We start from the raw sequence: 17,487 nt of genomic DNA on the forward strand, positions 1-17,487 counted from the left end.
TAACAGGGGACACCGACAGCGAGGACGCTGTGAGAGGCTTCTGCCCAAGCTGTCTGTCTCTGCGTGAGTCTGTTTGTCTGTCTACTACAAGAGAAATATGGATGATGTAATGTTTACTATGTAACTGTCTTTGTTGGCTTGCACAGCCTGGAAAAAATGAGAAGACTACTCCTCTATATCTCTGTCACTAAATCAGAATAAAAGGTAAAGACCTCAAACCAAATTTCTCTTTCAAAGGTATCGCAGAAAAACATTCAGAACAGTAGGCTACAAAAATGTTACTCATATAGTTTTTCAGAAAATCTGCCAGTGTGCTATACACTAGAAGTCCGTTGTAGTCGTTGTCCTACTGTCTGTGTGTGACTGCCATAGTACTACAGAGGTTCGGCACGCCACTCTTCCATGCAGCCTGGCTCTCTCTCGTACTACCGTACTTGCAGTAAACACTGGTGAGCCGAGTTTACGACAGACCACGCCCCCTTGGTCCAGCTGGTGGCAACATGCGTGATGACATCACCACTGCGTTCGGCCATTGGCTGGGAGACATCTCCGTCCTGGCCAATCAGGCGTTGGCAAGGTGACGTCAGCTAAGATCCCCTGTTCATTTTCTATGGGAGAGGCGGGGCTGAGAATGATCGTCGACGTCAGACCGAGCTGAATTCAGCGCCGTGATTGGCTGTTCGGTGCGAGGTGAGGGTCTGTTGCTGAGAGAAAAGAGGAGTGTAATCAGCGAAAGGAGAGATACAAAGGAGCGAAAGCGGTGTAATGGCACAACATTTTACGCTATAACAATTATAAAGACAACGAATATCTCAACCATTGAACAAGGAAATGGGCTCGAGAGCAGTAAAACTTTTTAGGACCCCCTCAGCCCCCCCTTCTTTCTGAATCACTCCATCCCACTTTGCCCATTCCTTCAGGTCTGCAGAGGGAGTTGACGGACTTGCAGAAATCACGGATGAGCTTGTAGTTCTGTAAGCTCTCACACTATCAACGATCTATCTTTTCCTTGGTGTTTCCGTGATAAGGAAAGTCCCACAGTAGACTGTCTAGCCAGGGATGGCCCTTGCGCTGTCAGTTGTGGTAAACGTGCCCCATTATTTTGGAGGGGGGAGGACACCTATGTTATTCTTATTGGCTAAACTCTGATTCGGTCCCTCCCATGAGGCCCACCCACACACTGTTCCTATGGTTCCCAATGCCCTTATTGGATACTGTATAGTTTGGGACTAGGCACCGGCTTGGTCTAATATCCCATAGCCATTCGCCAGATACACGTGTCAATCATGTGGACTTTGACAGCGGTCCACACCCTTTTCTTTGTACCGTTAACGCTGGTAGGCTACTGTACCTGTCAGAGAACTGTGATTGGTCAGAGAGGCCAGCTGTTAGTGGTTCATTCACCATTTTGAGACTGTAGTGGAAAAGGGACCCAGATCTTCTTTTTCTTTTTTTTATCCCTGTTTGAGTTGCTCTGGGAAAAATACATGTTTTACGGAGGGAAATTAAAGTGCGAGCCCGGACCACACAGTAGCAACGGCCAGCCGAGGGATGCTACCCGCGAGCGTGCAAGCTTCCTCATCTGCAAAATAGGATCGTAAATGTTTCTATTGCCAACTGAATGTATCTGTTTGGGTGAGTTACAACTAACCGACTTGTATGTTCTTCTCCAACAAGCTAACAACTGTTACTATCAACGGTTAACGGTCGGTCGGTTGCCCTGTTTTTCGTACTGATCGCGTGTAAAGAAGAGTGACACAGCTTTCTCACTAAGTATCAAGGAAGGGACGAGAGAAAAGAGGAGAAGGGGTGGGGTGGGGATGCACAGTCACTAAACTTTGTGAACGGATTAACAGCATAACCTGCAAGCAAGCTACAAGTAACTTTGCACTTTCTATTCTCCACCTCAACGTTGCAGTAAACTTGACTTTGTGCATAGCAGTAAGTAGGTAATCGACCCAGCTTGCACACCCCAGTGCAGCAAATACATGACACCCCAGCATCAGCCCCAGGATTTACTATTGCTGTCCTGACTGTTTGTAAATAGTAAACGAATGGAACACTATGTCCTATATTGCCTAAAACAGTCCCGAGCAGTTGTAATGACGTTGTTGTTACTACTACTACTACTACTACTACTGAGCAGTAGTAGCCAGATTAGCTAGCGATTTGTGTGTGCTGTTTAGCTTAAAATGATTAGCTTAAAATGAATGCTGTTTAGCTCGCTGAATTTAACTTTTGCGTCATGAACCGTCCCTGAAGTAACTGCACAATTTGCAATATATATTTTAGTGTTAGAGAAAGATGTGCAAAGCTGCGTTGTGTAGAAAATGTCGTTTGGCTCAGCATTCGACACAGGCTGTTGTGTTTGTTTGCTTCTGGTAAGACAGCCTCAACTCCTTTGACATTGTGCAGTATGGAGTGCAGCGGCTCCGGTACTAGCTAGGCTACTCTTGCTCGGATCAGCGCAGAACCTAGGCCGGGGAGAAACAGCTCGTATGCTGTCTGGCACTATGTAACGGCTCCTCTCAGGCCGTGCTCCCACGTTTCTGCCCAGCTAAACTATTATCGCAGCACTCTAGAGGCATCATGACTGCATTGAGCTGCATTTTCCTTATAGACTTTTCTACATTTGACATGTAGAGTATTTTCAGAGAGTTAAACAACATTTGCAATTTGGGTGTACAGACTTGTACCTCGGCGCTATCACAACTGACAGCATTTGCAATGTATTGCAGATTATGCATATAGAAAACCTTTGATTTTGTATCATCATCATTGCTCTCATCACTTAATTTGTGCGTGCATATGGAAATCTCTCCTAGATTGAAATGTATCCTGTAGTTTAGCAGAGCAGTTTGCCATTGATTTGGCATTGACAGTCCTGCCGTTGGGTCCCAGTCAACACTGGACACCTCTGGTCCATGCTGAAGCTGTAGATCAATAACTGACTGGAGTCCTTAACGGTTGTTTCAACCTTCAATATTTCTGTTTCATCAATAATATGGACAGTGACAGTCATAATTATGCCAGCAAGCCACTGACAGTATTTTAACTACGTCACAACTGAACTGATGTTCTCCACCGTAGCGCCCTCACACACTCACCTCACTCCCACACACTCACTCACACACTCGTTCATAGTTCTACCTCTCACTACACCAACAATACCCTGCCAAAATGTGTTTCTTTATGTCGCATCGTGCGATCACTCCACCCCCTCGTCGTACAGTGAGTACGTACACAAGAGCTACTCAAGTGTGTGTGTGTGTGTTATGTTTTGCTGTTTCATGTGTGTTGGTTCCCTGGTGACCCAGTTTAAGGGTAGGATGGCCCTGTCACCACGGTAAACCACGGGGGAGAATACAGTACACTACCCTGGTACTACACCTTTTAATCCTTAGTGGTGTAGTGTATCTTAGTGCTCCCCTCTCCATCCGTTCCCTCCACTGCAGCCCTGCGCCCTCTCAGACGCCCATAAAATACATTTCAGACAGGGATGAACTGCAGTGTGCCATACCACACACACACACACACACAGTGTGAAGAGGTGCAGCACCAAACAAGGTAGAGACAACATGAAGTCCCACACTCAACATATGGGGTTTTGTACACACACTCTTGTGTGGCACATCTCCTGCACACGAGCAGTCGGGCACACACACACCCTCTGCCACAGTGTGCTGGGGCACTGCATTATATTCCTCACAAGTTGTTGACATAAATTGCATTGTGGCAGTAGTTTATAACCGTGGGATAGTACAGTAATAAAGTGTAGTAGGACTAGGAACATGCTTTTATTCTGCATGTGTGCAAATGTCTTTACACTCTCTGTTGAGATTAGATGTCTGTATTAATTACTCCTCACTGTGTGTGTGTGTGTGTGTGTGTGTGTGTGTGTGTGTGTGTGTGTGTGTGTGTGTGTGTGTGTGTGTGTGTGTGTGTGTGTGTGTGTGTGTGTGTGGGGGGGGGGGGTCTTAGGCAATTGGAGAATTGAACAGTGTGTCTTCTGTAAATTCCTGGTTGAGTGTTAGTGTGTGGGACTGCTCGCTGTGTGTGTGTGTGTGTGTGTGTGTGTGTGTGTGTGTGTGTGTGTGTGTGTGTGTGTGTGTGTGTGTGTGTGTGTGTGTGTGTGTGTGTGTGTGTGTGTGTGTGTGTGTGTGTGTGTGTAGTCAATGCTGCTCGTATTCCAGGGTGATCGTGTTTAGACTGAGTTCTGAGTACTAGGCCTTCACTGTCTGTGGGGCTAAATGTTTATCAATCGACCCCTTTAAGGCCAGTTCTGCCAGAGGCTCTCACAATACAGAATGGAATAATTTATATATTTAGATGGATCTAGTTATTGGCCTAGTATTTTAGTTGAGACACTGTAGGCTACATTGGATGGTACTTGAATCACATGATAAAATGTACATTGTACAACATTTGTATTGTACTGTAATTAACAGGCTAATCTCCTGTTATTGCCTTTTTTGTGATTGTGCCTGAATCAACTGATCTTTATCAAGGCCAGTAAATTATCATTGTCTTTTCCCAGAAGAAGATGCAGCATATGCTTAACATTTCTCAGTCATTTTTCTGGAATCCAAAACATGGTATAAAGAAAAAAAATGTATAAAGGAACAATATAGGAAGAAAAGAATGTTGGGCACATACAGACAGTTACTTTTACTTTATTACGTTTATTTTTTCAGGGACAATGCACATTAATGGGTGGCAGGTAGCCTAGCAGTTAAGAGCGTTGGGCAAGTAACCGAAAGGCTTCGAATCCCAGAGCTGGCAAGGTGGAAAAATCTGCCGTTCTGCCCTTTATCAAGGCAGTTAACCCCAAACGACAACTGCACCCCGGGCGCCGATAACGTCGGTTGAATGCATCCAGTTGTGCAACTGACTAGGTATCCCCTTCCCCTAATCTACAGTCTCGGTTTTAGCCAGACGGCTCATTTTCGACCGTAATCCCAGGGCAGGTTATTAAAAACACTTCAAATGACAAGACTGACAAGAAGCACATACAGAGCAGCATATGAGAAGTAACACTTAGCACGCAGACAGACGGCACAATAACACAAAAAACAACCAGTTCTTTGGAATTCTGGTCTTAAATGAAAATCCGAATTTAGGTTTGATGAAAAAAAGACTAATTTTAGCCTTGGATGGTTGCTGACCTCTCTGGGCTGTATTCAACTAAAACCATGCCCATGATCAACACACTGACCTTGGCCTGATACTTTACACTCAATCTTGTACCACACACTACTTCCAGGCAGGGTTTCCCCTATATTCATTTAGAAGTGGCAAGCCGCCGCTGCTAAATCACGGCCCCCACTCCAAGAAATATGATGTAATATATATATATACACAGTACCAGTCAGAAGTTTGGACACACCTAATCATTCCAGGGTTTTTCTTTATTTTGACTATTTTCTACATTGTAGAATAATAATGAAGACATCTAAACTATGAAATAACACATATGGAATCATGTAATAACCAAAAATGGGCTTCTGGTTGAGAGAATGCCAAGAGTGTACAAAGCTGTCATAAAGACAAAGGGTGGCTACTTTGAAGAATCTAAAATCTAAAATATTTTTGGGGATTTTTCTATAAAGATCTGGATGGTAAAACATTGTAAGTGTAAACTTAAATGACAAACAAACAGATATAAAGTATGTAGAATAGATAAAGGAGCTATGTCTTATAAATAAGATCATCTTTGAGAAATAACATTCATGAAGGCTTGGGGCTACCATTGATTTTGTTACATTTACATTTATGTCATTTAGCAGACGCTCTTATCCAGAGCGACTTACAAATTGGTGCATTCACCTTATGATATCCAGTGGAACAACCACTTTACAATAGTACAGCTGTTATAATGTTTGAGTCACTCAGATAGAATTAGAACATGGCATAAACTATGGCAAAAACACATTTATTGAAAGAAATTAGCTTTAAAACTGTCTCCAAATGTTCTCTCAGCCTCATGGCAAAATACGTAGAATTGCAGGAAATTAGCTTTAGAAAACCAACATTTTGTCTTTGTGGCCAATAGGAGGGCCTTTCAAATCTTTAGTCGAAGATGTGCAATTGGCCACGCCCACTAACCCCCCCCCCCCCCCCCCCGTATCTTTGCCACCGCTGCTGAAAAAAAATCCTAGGGGAAACACTGCTTCCAGGAATAGATGAATGGTCACTAACCTTGAATTCCTAGTGTGTGGAGTAATAAAACATAATAAAATACAAATGAAATGTAGCCTACAGTACGGTACAGTACACACGCTAAGGGCTTTACAGTACATTTACATTAAAATGTAGTCATTTAGCAGACGCTCTTATCCAGAGCGACTTACAGTAGTGAATACATACATTTCATGCATTTAAAAAAAAAAAAGTGTACTGTACAACCATTTTACTCGCAAATGCGCCTAAATATTTTGCTGCGCGACCTGGAATTAAAATTTAGAACCACCAGTGCGCCTTGAAAAGAAATCACCCAGATGAGGATTGTTGCAGAGATTATTTCACTGTACAGCAGCCCCTGAGTGGAGAATACACTGAGCACAGATTCATGACCGTCATGCTTGCACCATTACTACAAAGAAAACTTGTTACCTCAGATAGTTTTTCTACATTCCTTTGTGTGCTCCAACATTTTTCAACTTAAGCGCACAGGTGCTCCTTGTAAAAAAAGGTCAGTTTAGAGCCCTGCCGCTTTCTTATCAGCCGAAGCCAAGAGCATTTTTAGAGACCATGACCAAACACATTTTTGGGGCTTGAGATCAGATCCCTGACTAGCTCCCTCCCCTGACTCCTCCAGCACGTATCTCACCACCTCCCTACACTCACCACCTCACTACACTCACCACCTCACTACACTCACCACCTCCCTACACTCACCACCTCCCTACACTCACCACCTCCCTACACTCACCACGTCCCTACACTCACCACCTCACTACACTCACCACCTCACTACACTCACCACCTCCCTACACTCACCACCTCCCTACACTCACCACGTCCCTACACTCACCACCTCACTACACTCACCACCTCACTACACTCACCACGTCCCTACACTCACCACCTCACTACACTCACCACCTCACTACACTCACCACGTCCCTACACTCACCACCTCACTACACTCACCACCTCACTACACTCACCACCTCCCTACACTCACCACCTCACTACACTCACCACCTCACTACACTCACCACCTCACTACACTCACCACGTCCCTACACTCACCACCTCACTACACTCACCACCTCCCTACACTCACCACCTCCCTACACTCACCACGTCCCTACACTCACCACGTCCCTACACTCACCACCTCCCTACACTCACCAAGTCCCTACACTCACCACGTCCCTACACTCACCACCTCACTACACTCACCACGTCCCTACACTCACCACCTCACTACACTCACCACCTCACTACACTCACCACCTCCCTACACTCACCACCTCACTACACTCACCACCTCACTACACTCACCACCTCACTACACTCACCACGTCCCCTACACTCACCAACCTCACTACACTCACCACCTCCCTACACTCACCACCTCCCTACACTCACCACGTCCCTACACTCACCACCTCCCTACACTCACCAAGTCCCTACACTCACCACGTCCCTACACTCACCACGTCCCTACACTCACCACCTCACTACACTCACCACGTCCCTACACTCACCACGTCCCTACACTCACCACGTCCCTACACTCACCACCTCACTACACTCACCACGTCCCTACACTCACCACCTCACTACACTCACCACGTCCCTACACTCACCACGTCCCTACACTCACCACCTCACTACACTCACCACCTCACTACACTCACCACGTCCCTACACTCACCACCTCATTACACTCACCACGTCCCTACACTCACCACCTCACTACACTCACCACGTCCCTACACTCACCACCTCACTACACTCACCACGTCCCTACACTCACCACCTCCCTACACTCACCACCTCACTACACTCACCACGTCCCTACACTTACCACCTCCCTACACTCACCACGTCCCTACATTCACCACCTCCCTACACTCACCACGTCCCTACACTCACCACCTCACTACACTCACCACGTCCCTACACTCACCACCTCACTACACTCACCACGTACCTACACTCACCACGTCCCTACACTCACCACCTCCCTACACTCACCACGTCCCTACACTCACCACCTCCCTACACTCACCACCTCACTACACTCACCACGTCCCTACACTCACCACGTCCCTACACTCACCACCTCACTACACTCACCACCTCACTACACTCACCACGTCCCTACACTCACCACCTCACTACACTCACCACGTCCCTACCCCCCCCATGTCCCTACACTCACCACCTCCCTACACTCACCACGTCCCTACACTCACCACGTCCCTACACTCACCACCTCACTACACTCACCACGTCCCTACACTCACCACGTCCCTACACTCACCACCTCACTACACTCACCACGTCCCTACACTCACCACCTCACTACACTCACCACGTCCCTACACTCACCACCTCCCTACACTCACCACCTCACTACACTCACCACGTCCCTACACTCACCACCTCACTACACTCACCACGTCCCTACACTCACCACCTCACTACACTCACCCCGTCCCTACACTCACCACGTCCCTACACTCACCACCTCCCTACACTCACCACGTCCCTACACTCACCACCACCCTACACTCACCACGTCCCTACACTCACCACCTCCCTACACTCACCACGTCCCTACACTCACCACCTCACTACACTCACCCCGTCCCTACACTCACCACGTCCCTACACTCACCACCTCCCTACACTCACCACGTCCCTACACTCACCACCTCCCTACACTCACCACCTCCGTACACTCACCACCTCCCTACACTCACCACCTCCCTACACTCACCACCTCCCTACACTCACCACCTCCCTACACTCACCACCTCACTACACTCACCACCTCACTACACTCACCACGTCCCTACACTCACCACCTCCCTACACTTACCACGTCCCTACACTCACCACCTCACTACACTCACCACGTCCCTACACTCACCACGTCCCTACACTCACCACCTCCCTACACTCACCACGTCCCTACACTCACCACCTCCCTACACTCACCACCTCACTACACTCACCACGTCCCTACACTCACCACCTCACTACACTCACCACCTCACTACACTCACCACCTCCCTACACTCACCACCTCACTACACTCACCACCTCCCTACACTCACCACCTCACTACACTCACCACGTCCCTACACTCACCACCTCCCTACACTCACCACCTCCCTACACTCACCACCTCCCTACACTCACCACCTCCCTACACTCACCACCTCCCTACACTCACCACGTCCCTACACTCACCACGTCCCTACACTCACCACCTCCCTACACTCACCACGTCCCTACACTCACCACCTCCCTACACTCACCGACAGGAGGTTTTCCTCTCACACGTCCCTACACGTCACCACAACTAGGGGCCAGGAGGTTTTCCTCACCACGTCCCTACACTCACCACAACTAGGGACAGGAGGTTTTCCTCACCACCGTCCCTACACTCACCACAACTAGGGGCCAGGAGGTTTTCCTCACCACATCCCTACACTCACCACAACTAGGGACAGGAGGTTTTCCTCACCACATCCCTACACTCACCACAACTAGGGACAGGAGGTTTTCCTCACCACATCCCTACACTCACCACAACTAGGGACAGGAGGTTTTCCTCACCACATCCCTACACTCACCACAACTAGGGACAGGAGGTTTTCCTCACCACGTAACCATAATTGCTCTACTTTCAGGCCAGGTGCCATTCTCATGAATGAATCAGGCTATCCGGTTATTTTAGCCGAAGGGAGAGAAAGGGCCAAAAGCCGTAATGGGACGGCCAGGGGCCTGAGAGTGTGAGACAGGCTGAGGGAGATTGTAACAGCCTCACAGGAAGTGATGTTAAACTAAATACTAAAGAGGTTATGGTGTACAACAGGAAGCATGGGTTGTATACGTGGGTTGTGTACGTGGGTTGTGTACGTGGGTTGTGTACGTGTGTGAGTCGTTTTTAGCATGGGCAAACAAACAGTTAAAATGACTCTGTTGAAGAATTCTTCCATTAGCCTAACCCTCACTTCGTCTCCGAGAAATGTGTGCGTGTTTACATCCGTGTGTGTGTTTGCCTGTGTGTGTGTGACTGTTTTTGTCCATTTTGTTTTGCGCATCACTGAATAGTGTGCCTGACCGTGTGCCAGGGTTCACATTTTCCCAATATGAGCACATTAAACCATGCCAGATTATTCAAAATGTGTGTCTGTATTTGCCAGTACGAAAAAGAGACAAGGAGACACAAAAGAGAGAGAGAGAGAGAAAGAGAGAGAGAGAGAGAGAGAGAGAGAGAGAGAAAGAAAAAGAGAGAGTAGGGCTGGGTGTGCTAGAACGAGTGTGGAAAATCCCTATGACTCTATATGGGAAAGGCAGACCTATTGTACAGCTGGCTTACTCTTTCTCTCTCTCTCTCTCTCTCTCCTCTCTCTCTCTCTCTCTCTCGCTCTCCGTTCCATCTCTCCCTCTGTTCTCTCTCTCTCTCTCCGCTGTGTGTAGCTGTCTCTGTGTGTAATCAGCCCTCGGCCTCTGTGTGTGAGTGATCTCACCCTGCCCACCATAGACCACCACTGTCTGATGGGAGTTAAAAAAAAGACCTGTTTATGCCCCATGTATTGGTTTGTGTGATTTTACCTGATGTGTAAATGTGAGCCCAGGCACACACACACACACACGTCGCATTGAACAGCACAACCTGGTGTGTGTGTGTGTGTGTGTGTGTGTGTGTGTGTGTGTGTGTGTGTGTATTCGTTTGTAGTACTAGAGCAGTGCTCAGATGTAAAACCATATGTATTGAGTCATAGTGACCAAGCTAATGTATTAAATAATATGCGTTCAGTTTCTAGTTTAACCTGAATGATGATACATCTGTAAACGCTCAGTTTAGTTAGTGGAGTGTTAGTGGAGGCTCATCCACACATGTTAGGAACTGTGGCCTTTGAAACATCGTCATTAGCTGGAGTGGGAATCATCAACACCCTTTACTTCCTCAAATTCACTCAACATGAATGTATATCCAGGACACACATACACACACTTTAGTGGATTACATGGAGCTGAATGGTGGCGTTATGAGCCGGTTGGTGGGAAGCCATTCAGTGCAGTACACTTCCAGGTATGACATCATTTTCTAATCTCAGCCATTTTTGATGATGACGATAATAAATGACCACCTGCCTTCTCTCTCTCTCTCTCTCTCTCTCTCTCTCTCTCTCTCTCTCTCTCTCTCTCTCTCTCTCTCTCTCTCTCTCTCTCTCTCTCTCTCTCTCTCTCTCTCTCTCTCTCTCTCTCTCTCTCTCTCTCTCTCTCTCTCTCTCTCTCTCTCTCTCTCTCTCTCTCTCTCTCTCTGTTTTTAGTCTGAATTTCAGAGAAAAGAACAAGGAAGGAAAAAGGGCAGTGAAAAAGAGAGCGGAAGACCAGGGGGCACCGGAAAAAGACCAGGGGGCACCGGAAAAAGACCAGGGGGCACCGGAAAAAAGACCAGGGGGCACCGGAAAAAGACCAGGGGGCACCGGAAAAAGAAAGAAGAAGAAGAAGAAAGGACAGAGCGACCATCAGCTCTCACCCCACAGAGTAGAAAGCAGAAAGGAAAAGACAAGGTGAAGAGATGAAGCCACTAAAGAAACAGAGGGGGCGCTCTCCCCCCTCCACACGGGCCAAAGGGGGGAAGAAGAGAGGGGCGACAGAGACCCCCCCAGAGAGGGACAACAGGAACAAACTCAGGAAGGAGAACCAAGACGGACAGCCTCAAACCACGCCCCCCGCCCACTTGCCACGGAAACAATCCACAACCTCCTCTGACAGCTCTCAGCAGGAGCCAATCAGAGGCAGCGAGACCCCAAAGAAGGAGGGGCCTAGAGAGCAGGTGCCGCCAAGGCAACATGAAGTCAAAGAGAAGACCGAGGACAGCAGAGGGAGGGTTGGGGGGAATTCAGGGGGGCCTAACAGCACCCCCACCCCCTCCCATAACAACACCCTCACCATCCCCACCCCCACTACCAGTCCCAGCCCTACCTCCATGTCCAGTAGGAAAACAGCCACCTTCAAGGCCAGAGTCCCTAAGAAGAAGTACATCGCTGAACACTATGCTAGTAGCAACGCGCCCGGCCTCACCTTCACCCCTGCCCCCATGCACAACAGCCACAGTAACTACAGTAGTACTAGCAGTAGTATTAACATCATCAACAGTAGTAGTACTAACAGTAATAACAGTAGTAATACCATTAATAACAGTAGTAGGACTAACACTACTATTAATGGTATTAACAGCAATAGTAACAGCATTAGTAACAGTAACAGCATTAGTAACAGCATTAGTAACAGCATTAGTAACAGCATTAGTAACAGCCATAGCAGCAGCTCAGTCAGCCTCTCGTTAGCCCCCAGTGTGTCCAATGAGGAGAGGAAGGTAGCCGCTAGCAGCCACAGCCATGGCCCGGGGGAACAGGGGATGACAGGGGCCTCCATAGGGCCCAACATTGGCAGTGTGGCCCCCCAGGACAGAGAGAGAGACCCCCAGGGTGTGGAGACAGAGGCAGAGGGGGCCCCTAACTCAGTACGCTCCGTATCCACGGATACAGCCAGCGAGCACGATCTGGAGGTGAACCCCCAGCCTAGTACCAGCCCTGCTAGAGCCCCCTACCATGGCAGTCTGCCCCCTTACTCTGCTACTACCTCCCAGCCCGGCCCGGCCCCGGCCCCGGCCAGAGCCACAGAAAGGGCAGTCTGTCCGGGGCGGATGCCCTGGCCAAAGGCCTGAAGAACCAGAGAGTTCTAGCCCGCTGTCGATGGAGAGACAGACTTAACGGAGAGCAAGGTGGGAGGGAGAGAGAGAAGGATGGACCCCTGTCTCCTATGTTCAGGGCTGGGGTGGTGCGGCGGGTGAGTGGGGGCAGCGCTGATATCCAGCTGCAGGGGGAGGAGGGGATACTCTGTTACCCCTTTCAGGGGGGGACCGCACACCCGGAGGGAGAGGAGACGAGCGTGGAGTTCATCCTGGACGCCCCCCCACCCGGCACGGCGTCCGTGGCCATCGGGACACGCGTATGTGTGCCTTTCAGAGGGGGAGGGGGGCGAGATGGGGGTGAACAGGGGACACCTCAGCTATACAGAGAAGGAGTGCTGTCCCAGGTAGACCCCCACCCTGCCGTGTCGTTCCCCTACAGGGTGCTACTGTGTGAGGATCGAGAGGCGCTGGAGAATGGAGGGAGGGAGGAGGAGAGAGGGATGGAGGAGGAGAGGAGGAGGGTGCAGGCCCAGGCTGTATGGGTGTCCAGACAGAGCCTGAGGCTGCTGACTCCCCCCTGGGAACTGCCTCACCCAGAGGGGGGGAGAGAGAGGGAGAGGGAGAGAGAGAGGGAGGAGAGGGAGAGGAGGGAGGAGATGGAGGTGGAGAGGGAGGTGTGCCAGCTGAGTATTGGGATGGCGCTGGGGGGGCCGATGGGAGGGGGGGCGAGGTTGGTGCACAGCTTCTCTCCAGCTGGGGTGGTGGGGGGGCATCACTATGGAAACATCCCCCCCCACCCCTCCTCGTTGCTAACGACCAGCGTTGTCTCCAGCACTGGAGAGGGTCACCCTGACAAAGAGAGAGAACAAGAGAGACAGAAACAGCCCCAAACACCAGAGGAGGACATGGAGATGTCTAGGTTCAGTATGGGCACCCAGCATCGCCACATCCTCTCCAAGCCCCTCCTCGGGGGGCACAGCTACCCCTCCTCCCAACACCTGGTCCAGGGCCTGGGCACGCCACTGGGCTCTCACCTGTCCTCCCTCACCTTGCCTGGCCCTGAGGCCCTGGCCATGACCCCCCCACCACACCTACCCCCTTCCAAGAGCACCCTGGTCCCCCTGGACAAGACCCCCTCCCAGATCCCCACCCCTACCCCTGGAGGGGGGTCTACCTCCTCCTCAGCCTCCTCCTCGCGCTCCCGCACCCCCCTGTCGGCCACCCTGCAGAAGTACAAGAAGGGGGACGTGGTGTGCACCCCTAACGGTATCCGCAAGAAGTTCAACGGCAAGCAGTGGAGACGCCTCTGTTCCAGAGAGGGCTGTATGAAGGAGTCCCAGAGACGAGGCTACTGCTCACGCCACCTCTCCATGAGAACTAAAGAGATGGAGGGAGCGGGAGGAGGGGGAGAGAGGGACAGGGGGAGGGGAGGAGGGAGCAGTTCGGGGACGGTCACCCCCTCGGACCTGCGTGGGTTTGACTGGGATGAGACGTCCAGAGACAGCAGCGAGGCCAGCAGTAGAGGAGACTCCCGCCCTCGGCTGGTGCTGCCCTCCCTCCTCCCCCATGACTTCTCCAGGTTTGACTTTGACGAGTGTGAGGCAGCCACCATGCTGGTGTCTCTGGGCAGCTCTCACTCTGGGACCCCCTCCTTCTCCCCCATCTCCAACCAGTCCCCTTTCTCCCCCGCCCCCTCTCCCTCACCCTCCCCCCTCTTCGGATTCCGTCCCGCCAACTTCTCCCCCATCACCGCCTCCTCCGTCCTCCCCCCTCCTCGCAGACACAGACACCCCAGTGCCACGGGGGGAAAGCTGGGCACCCCTGGGGGGGCAGAGAGGGAGAGGCATACCTCAGGGGTCCAGCCGTCCTTCCACACTAACCTGACCTTCACTGTCCCCATGAGCCCCAGCAAACGCAAAACAGACATTCCTCCTCCCCCTCCTCCCTCCTCCCACCCCCACCACGACTACCCCCCCAAACCTGAGCTGGAGCAGGGGGACCTGAACCCTGCCTCGTTCCCCGTCCTCTCCCCCCAGACCCCAGCACACACTCACGCTTACACACCCACCTTCTCCTGTCCCCGAAGGGTGAGCACACCAACCAGCCGGCCCCCCTCCTCCCCCGCCACCTCCCCTCCTCCCCTCCTGGTGTCCCCAACTCCCCCCTCCCCTCCAGACTCAGGCCCCCGCCGTTTCCACCCCACATCCCAGCAGGCCTTGCGGGACTCTCCGGTGATCGTGCGGAACCCGGAGGTTCCTCTGGCCAAGTTCACAGAGCGTCCGTTAGGCCGTGGGGGGGGGGAAGTAGGTGATCCTAAGAGTCTTAACAGCGTTACTCCCCAGCCTGTCTCCACTCTCCAAGTCCCTGTACCCATCAACGCTGCTGCTGCCGCGGCAACCAACGGCACCGTCCTCCTCCAGAGCCCCACCCCCACCCTAGTGCTGGTGTCATCCGCCCCGCCCTCCCTGACCTCCGTCACCCCCGGTTACCCAGCTTTGGCTTGCATCTCCATCTCCACCACGCTCCCCTCTTCGGGACCCCCCCTCACCAACCCAGCCAGCCCAGGGGAGGGGGGTGGTAGGACGGAGAGGACAGGCTCATTTGGGGGGGAGGTTCAGCAGCCAGTGGCCTGTCACCCCTCTCCTACAGCCCTGCTGCCCGTCATACTGCCTGCAGAGAACCTGCACCCCACACCATGCAAAGACATCATCATGGGCCGCCCCGGGACAGGTGAGACACACTGGGAGACAGCCTGGACATGAAGGGATGAGATGGGGTAGAGGAACAGGGGGAGGGATGAGATGGGGTAGAGGAACAGGGAGAGGGATGAGATGGGGTAGAGGAACAGGGAGAGGGATGAGATAGGGACAGGGGGAGGGATTAAATGGGGGTAGAGGAACAGGGGGAGGGATGAAATGGGGGTTGAGGAACAGGGGGAGGGATGAGATGGGGTAGAGGGACAGGGGGAGGGATGAGATGGGGGTAGAGGGACAGGGGGAGGGATTAAATGGGGTAGAGGAACAGGGGGAGGGATGAGATGGGGTAGAGGATCAGGGGGAGGGATGAGATGGGGGTAGAGGGACAGGGGGAGGGATGAAATGGGGGTAGAGGATCAGGGGGAGGGATGAGATGGGGTAGAGAGACAGGGGGAGGGATGAGATGGGGGTAGAGGGACAGGGGGAGGGATGAGATGGGGTAGAGGAACAGGGGGAGGGATGAGATGGGGTAGAGGAACAGGGGGAGGGATGAGATGGGGTAGAGGAACAGGGGGGAGGGATGAGATGGGGTAGAGGAACAGGGGGAGGGATGAGATGGGGGTAGAGGAACAGGGGGAGGGATGAGATGGGGTAGAGGAACAGGGGGAGGGATGAGATGGGGGTAGAGGGACAGGGGGTGGGATGAGATGGGGATGAGGATCAGGGGGAGGGATGAGATGGGGGTAGAGGGACAGGGGGAGGGATGAGATGGGGATGAGGATCAGGGGGAGGGATGAGATGGGGGTAGAGGGACAGGGGGAGGGATGAGATGGGGGTAGAGGAACAGGGGGAGGGATGAGATGGGGTAGAGGAACAGGGGGAGGGATGAGATGGGGGTAGAGGGACAGGGGGAGGGATGAGATGGGGGTAGAGGAACAGGGGGAGGGATGAGATGGGGTAGAGGAACAGGGGGAGGGATGAGATGGGGGTAGAGGGACAGGGGGAGGGATGAGATGGGGATGAGGATCAGGGGGAGGGATGAGATGGGGGTAGAGGGACAGGGGGAGGGATGAGATGGGGATGAGGATCAGGGGGAGGGATGAGATTTGGGTAGAGGCACGGGGAGGGATGAGATTTGGGTAGAGGCACGGAGAGGGATGAGATTTGAGTAGAGGAACAGGGGAGGGATGAAATGGGGTAGAGGAACTGAGAGGGATGAGATTTGGGTAGAGAAACAGGGAGAGGGATGCAGGGGGGTGAGAGATGATATGATTATAATGTTCTGATTATTTAATGTGACTACTAAGCTTTGATTATTGTGTTTAACTCCAGGCGAGGACCTAGGTTGGCATCGTGAAATGGAAGAGCTTTTGAAACGTGAATGCACTGTTTGTTGTAGCAGCAGCATGAAAATGGTTACCTAGTTTCATTTTCCACCAAATTCACATTTATGGAACAGGGATTGACTTCTGGGCAGGTCATTTCTCTCATCAAACAGAATGAGTTTAGTGACCTTTAGTGAAGGGAAGGTACTGGGATGTCTGGTCTGTTCAGCAGGGTTTATGGTCCGTGCTGTCCTTGCTCCTTGGGACCTCCCTACCCCATTGAAGTTGGCATTTTAAAATACTTTAGGTTAAGGTAACAGTAGGGATTCAGGTTAGGGTTAAGGTAACTGTAGGGATTAAGGTTAGGTTTAGGGTAACAGTAGGGATTAAGGTTAGGGTTAGGGTAACAGTAGGGATTAAGGTTAGGTTTAGGGTAACAGTAGGGATTAAGGTTAGGGTTAGGGTAACAGTAGGGATTAAGGTTAGGGTTAGGGTAACAGTAGGGGTTAGGGTTAGGGTAACTGTAGGCATTAAGGTTAGGTTTAGGGTAACAGTAGGGATTAAGGTTAGG

General features: G+C 51.3%; 2 protein-coding genes across 6 annotated transcripts in view; both read left to right on the forward strand.

Annotated features, from left to right (window-relative positions):
- Positions 1–1,358: 1,358 nt before the first annotated feature.
- On the forward strand, positions 1,359–12,928 carry LOC145860359 (uncharacterized). Its single transcript, XM_082961017.1, has 2 exons — positions 1,359–1,635; positions 11,526–12,928. Exon 2 carries the CDS (start codon positions 11,777–11,779, stop codon positions 12,926–12,928), a length of 1,152 nt encoding a protein of 383 aa, XP_082817143.1. The 5' UTR covers positions 1,359–1,635; positions 11,526–11,776.
- A 95-nt stretch (positions 12,929–13,023) lies between these two features.
- Positions 13,024–17,487, forward strand: part of LOC106576258 (protein capicua homolog) — a 55,864-nt gene continuing 51,400 nt past the window's right edge. For all 5 annotated transcript variants that reach the window (XM_082961011.1, XM_045700547.2, XM_082961012.1 and 2 more), the window contains exon 1: positions 13,024–15,625. In XM_082961011.1, the coding sequence (XP_082817137.1) occupies positions 13,024–15,625 (2,602 nt within the window). The remainder of the gene's footprint in view (positions 15,626–17,487) is intronic.

This window comes from Salmo salar, chromosome 02, assembly GCF_965601325.2.
Source record: "Salmo salar chromosome 02, fSalSal1, whole genome shotgun sequence".
In the NCBI taxonomy this organism is placed as follows: domain Eukaryota; kingdom Metazoa; phylum Chordata; class Actinopteri; order Salmoniformes; family Salmonidae; genus Salmo; species Salmo salar.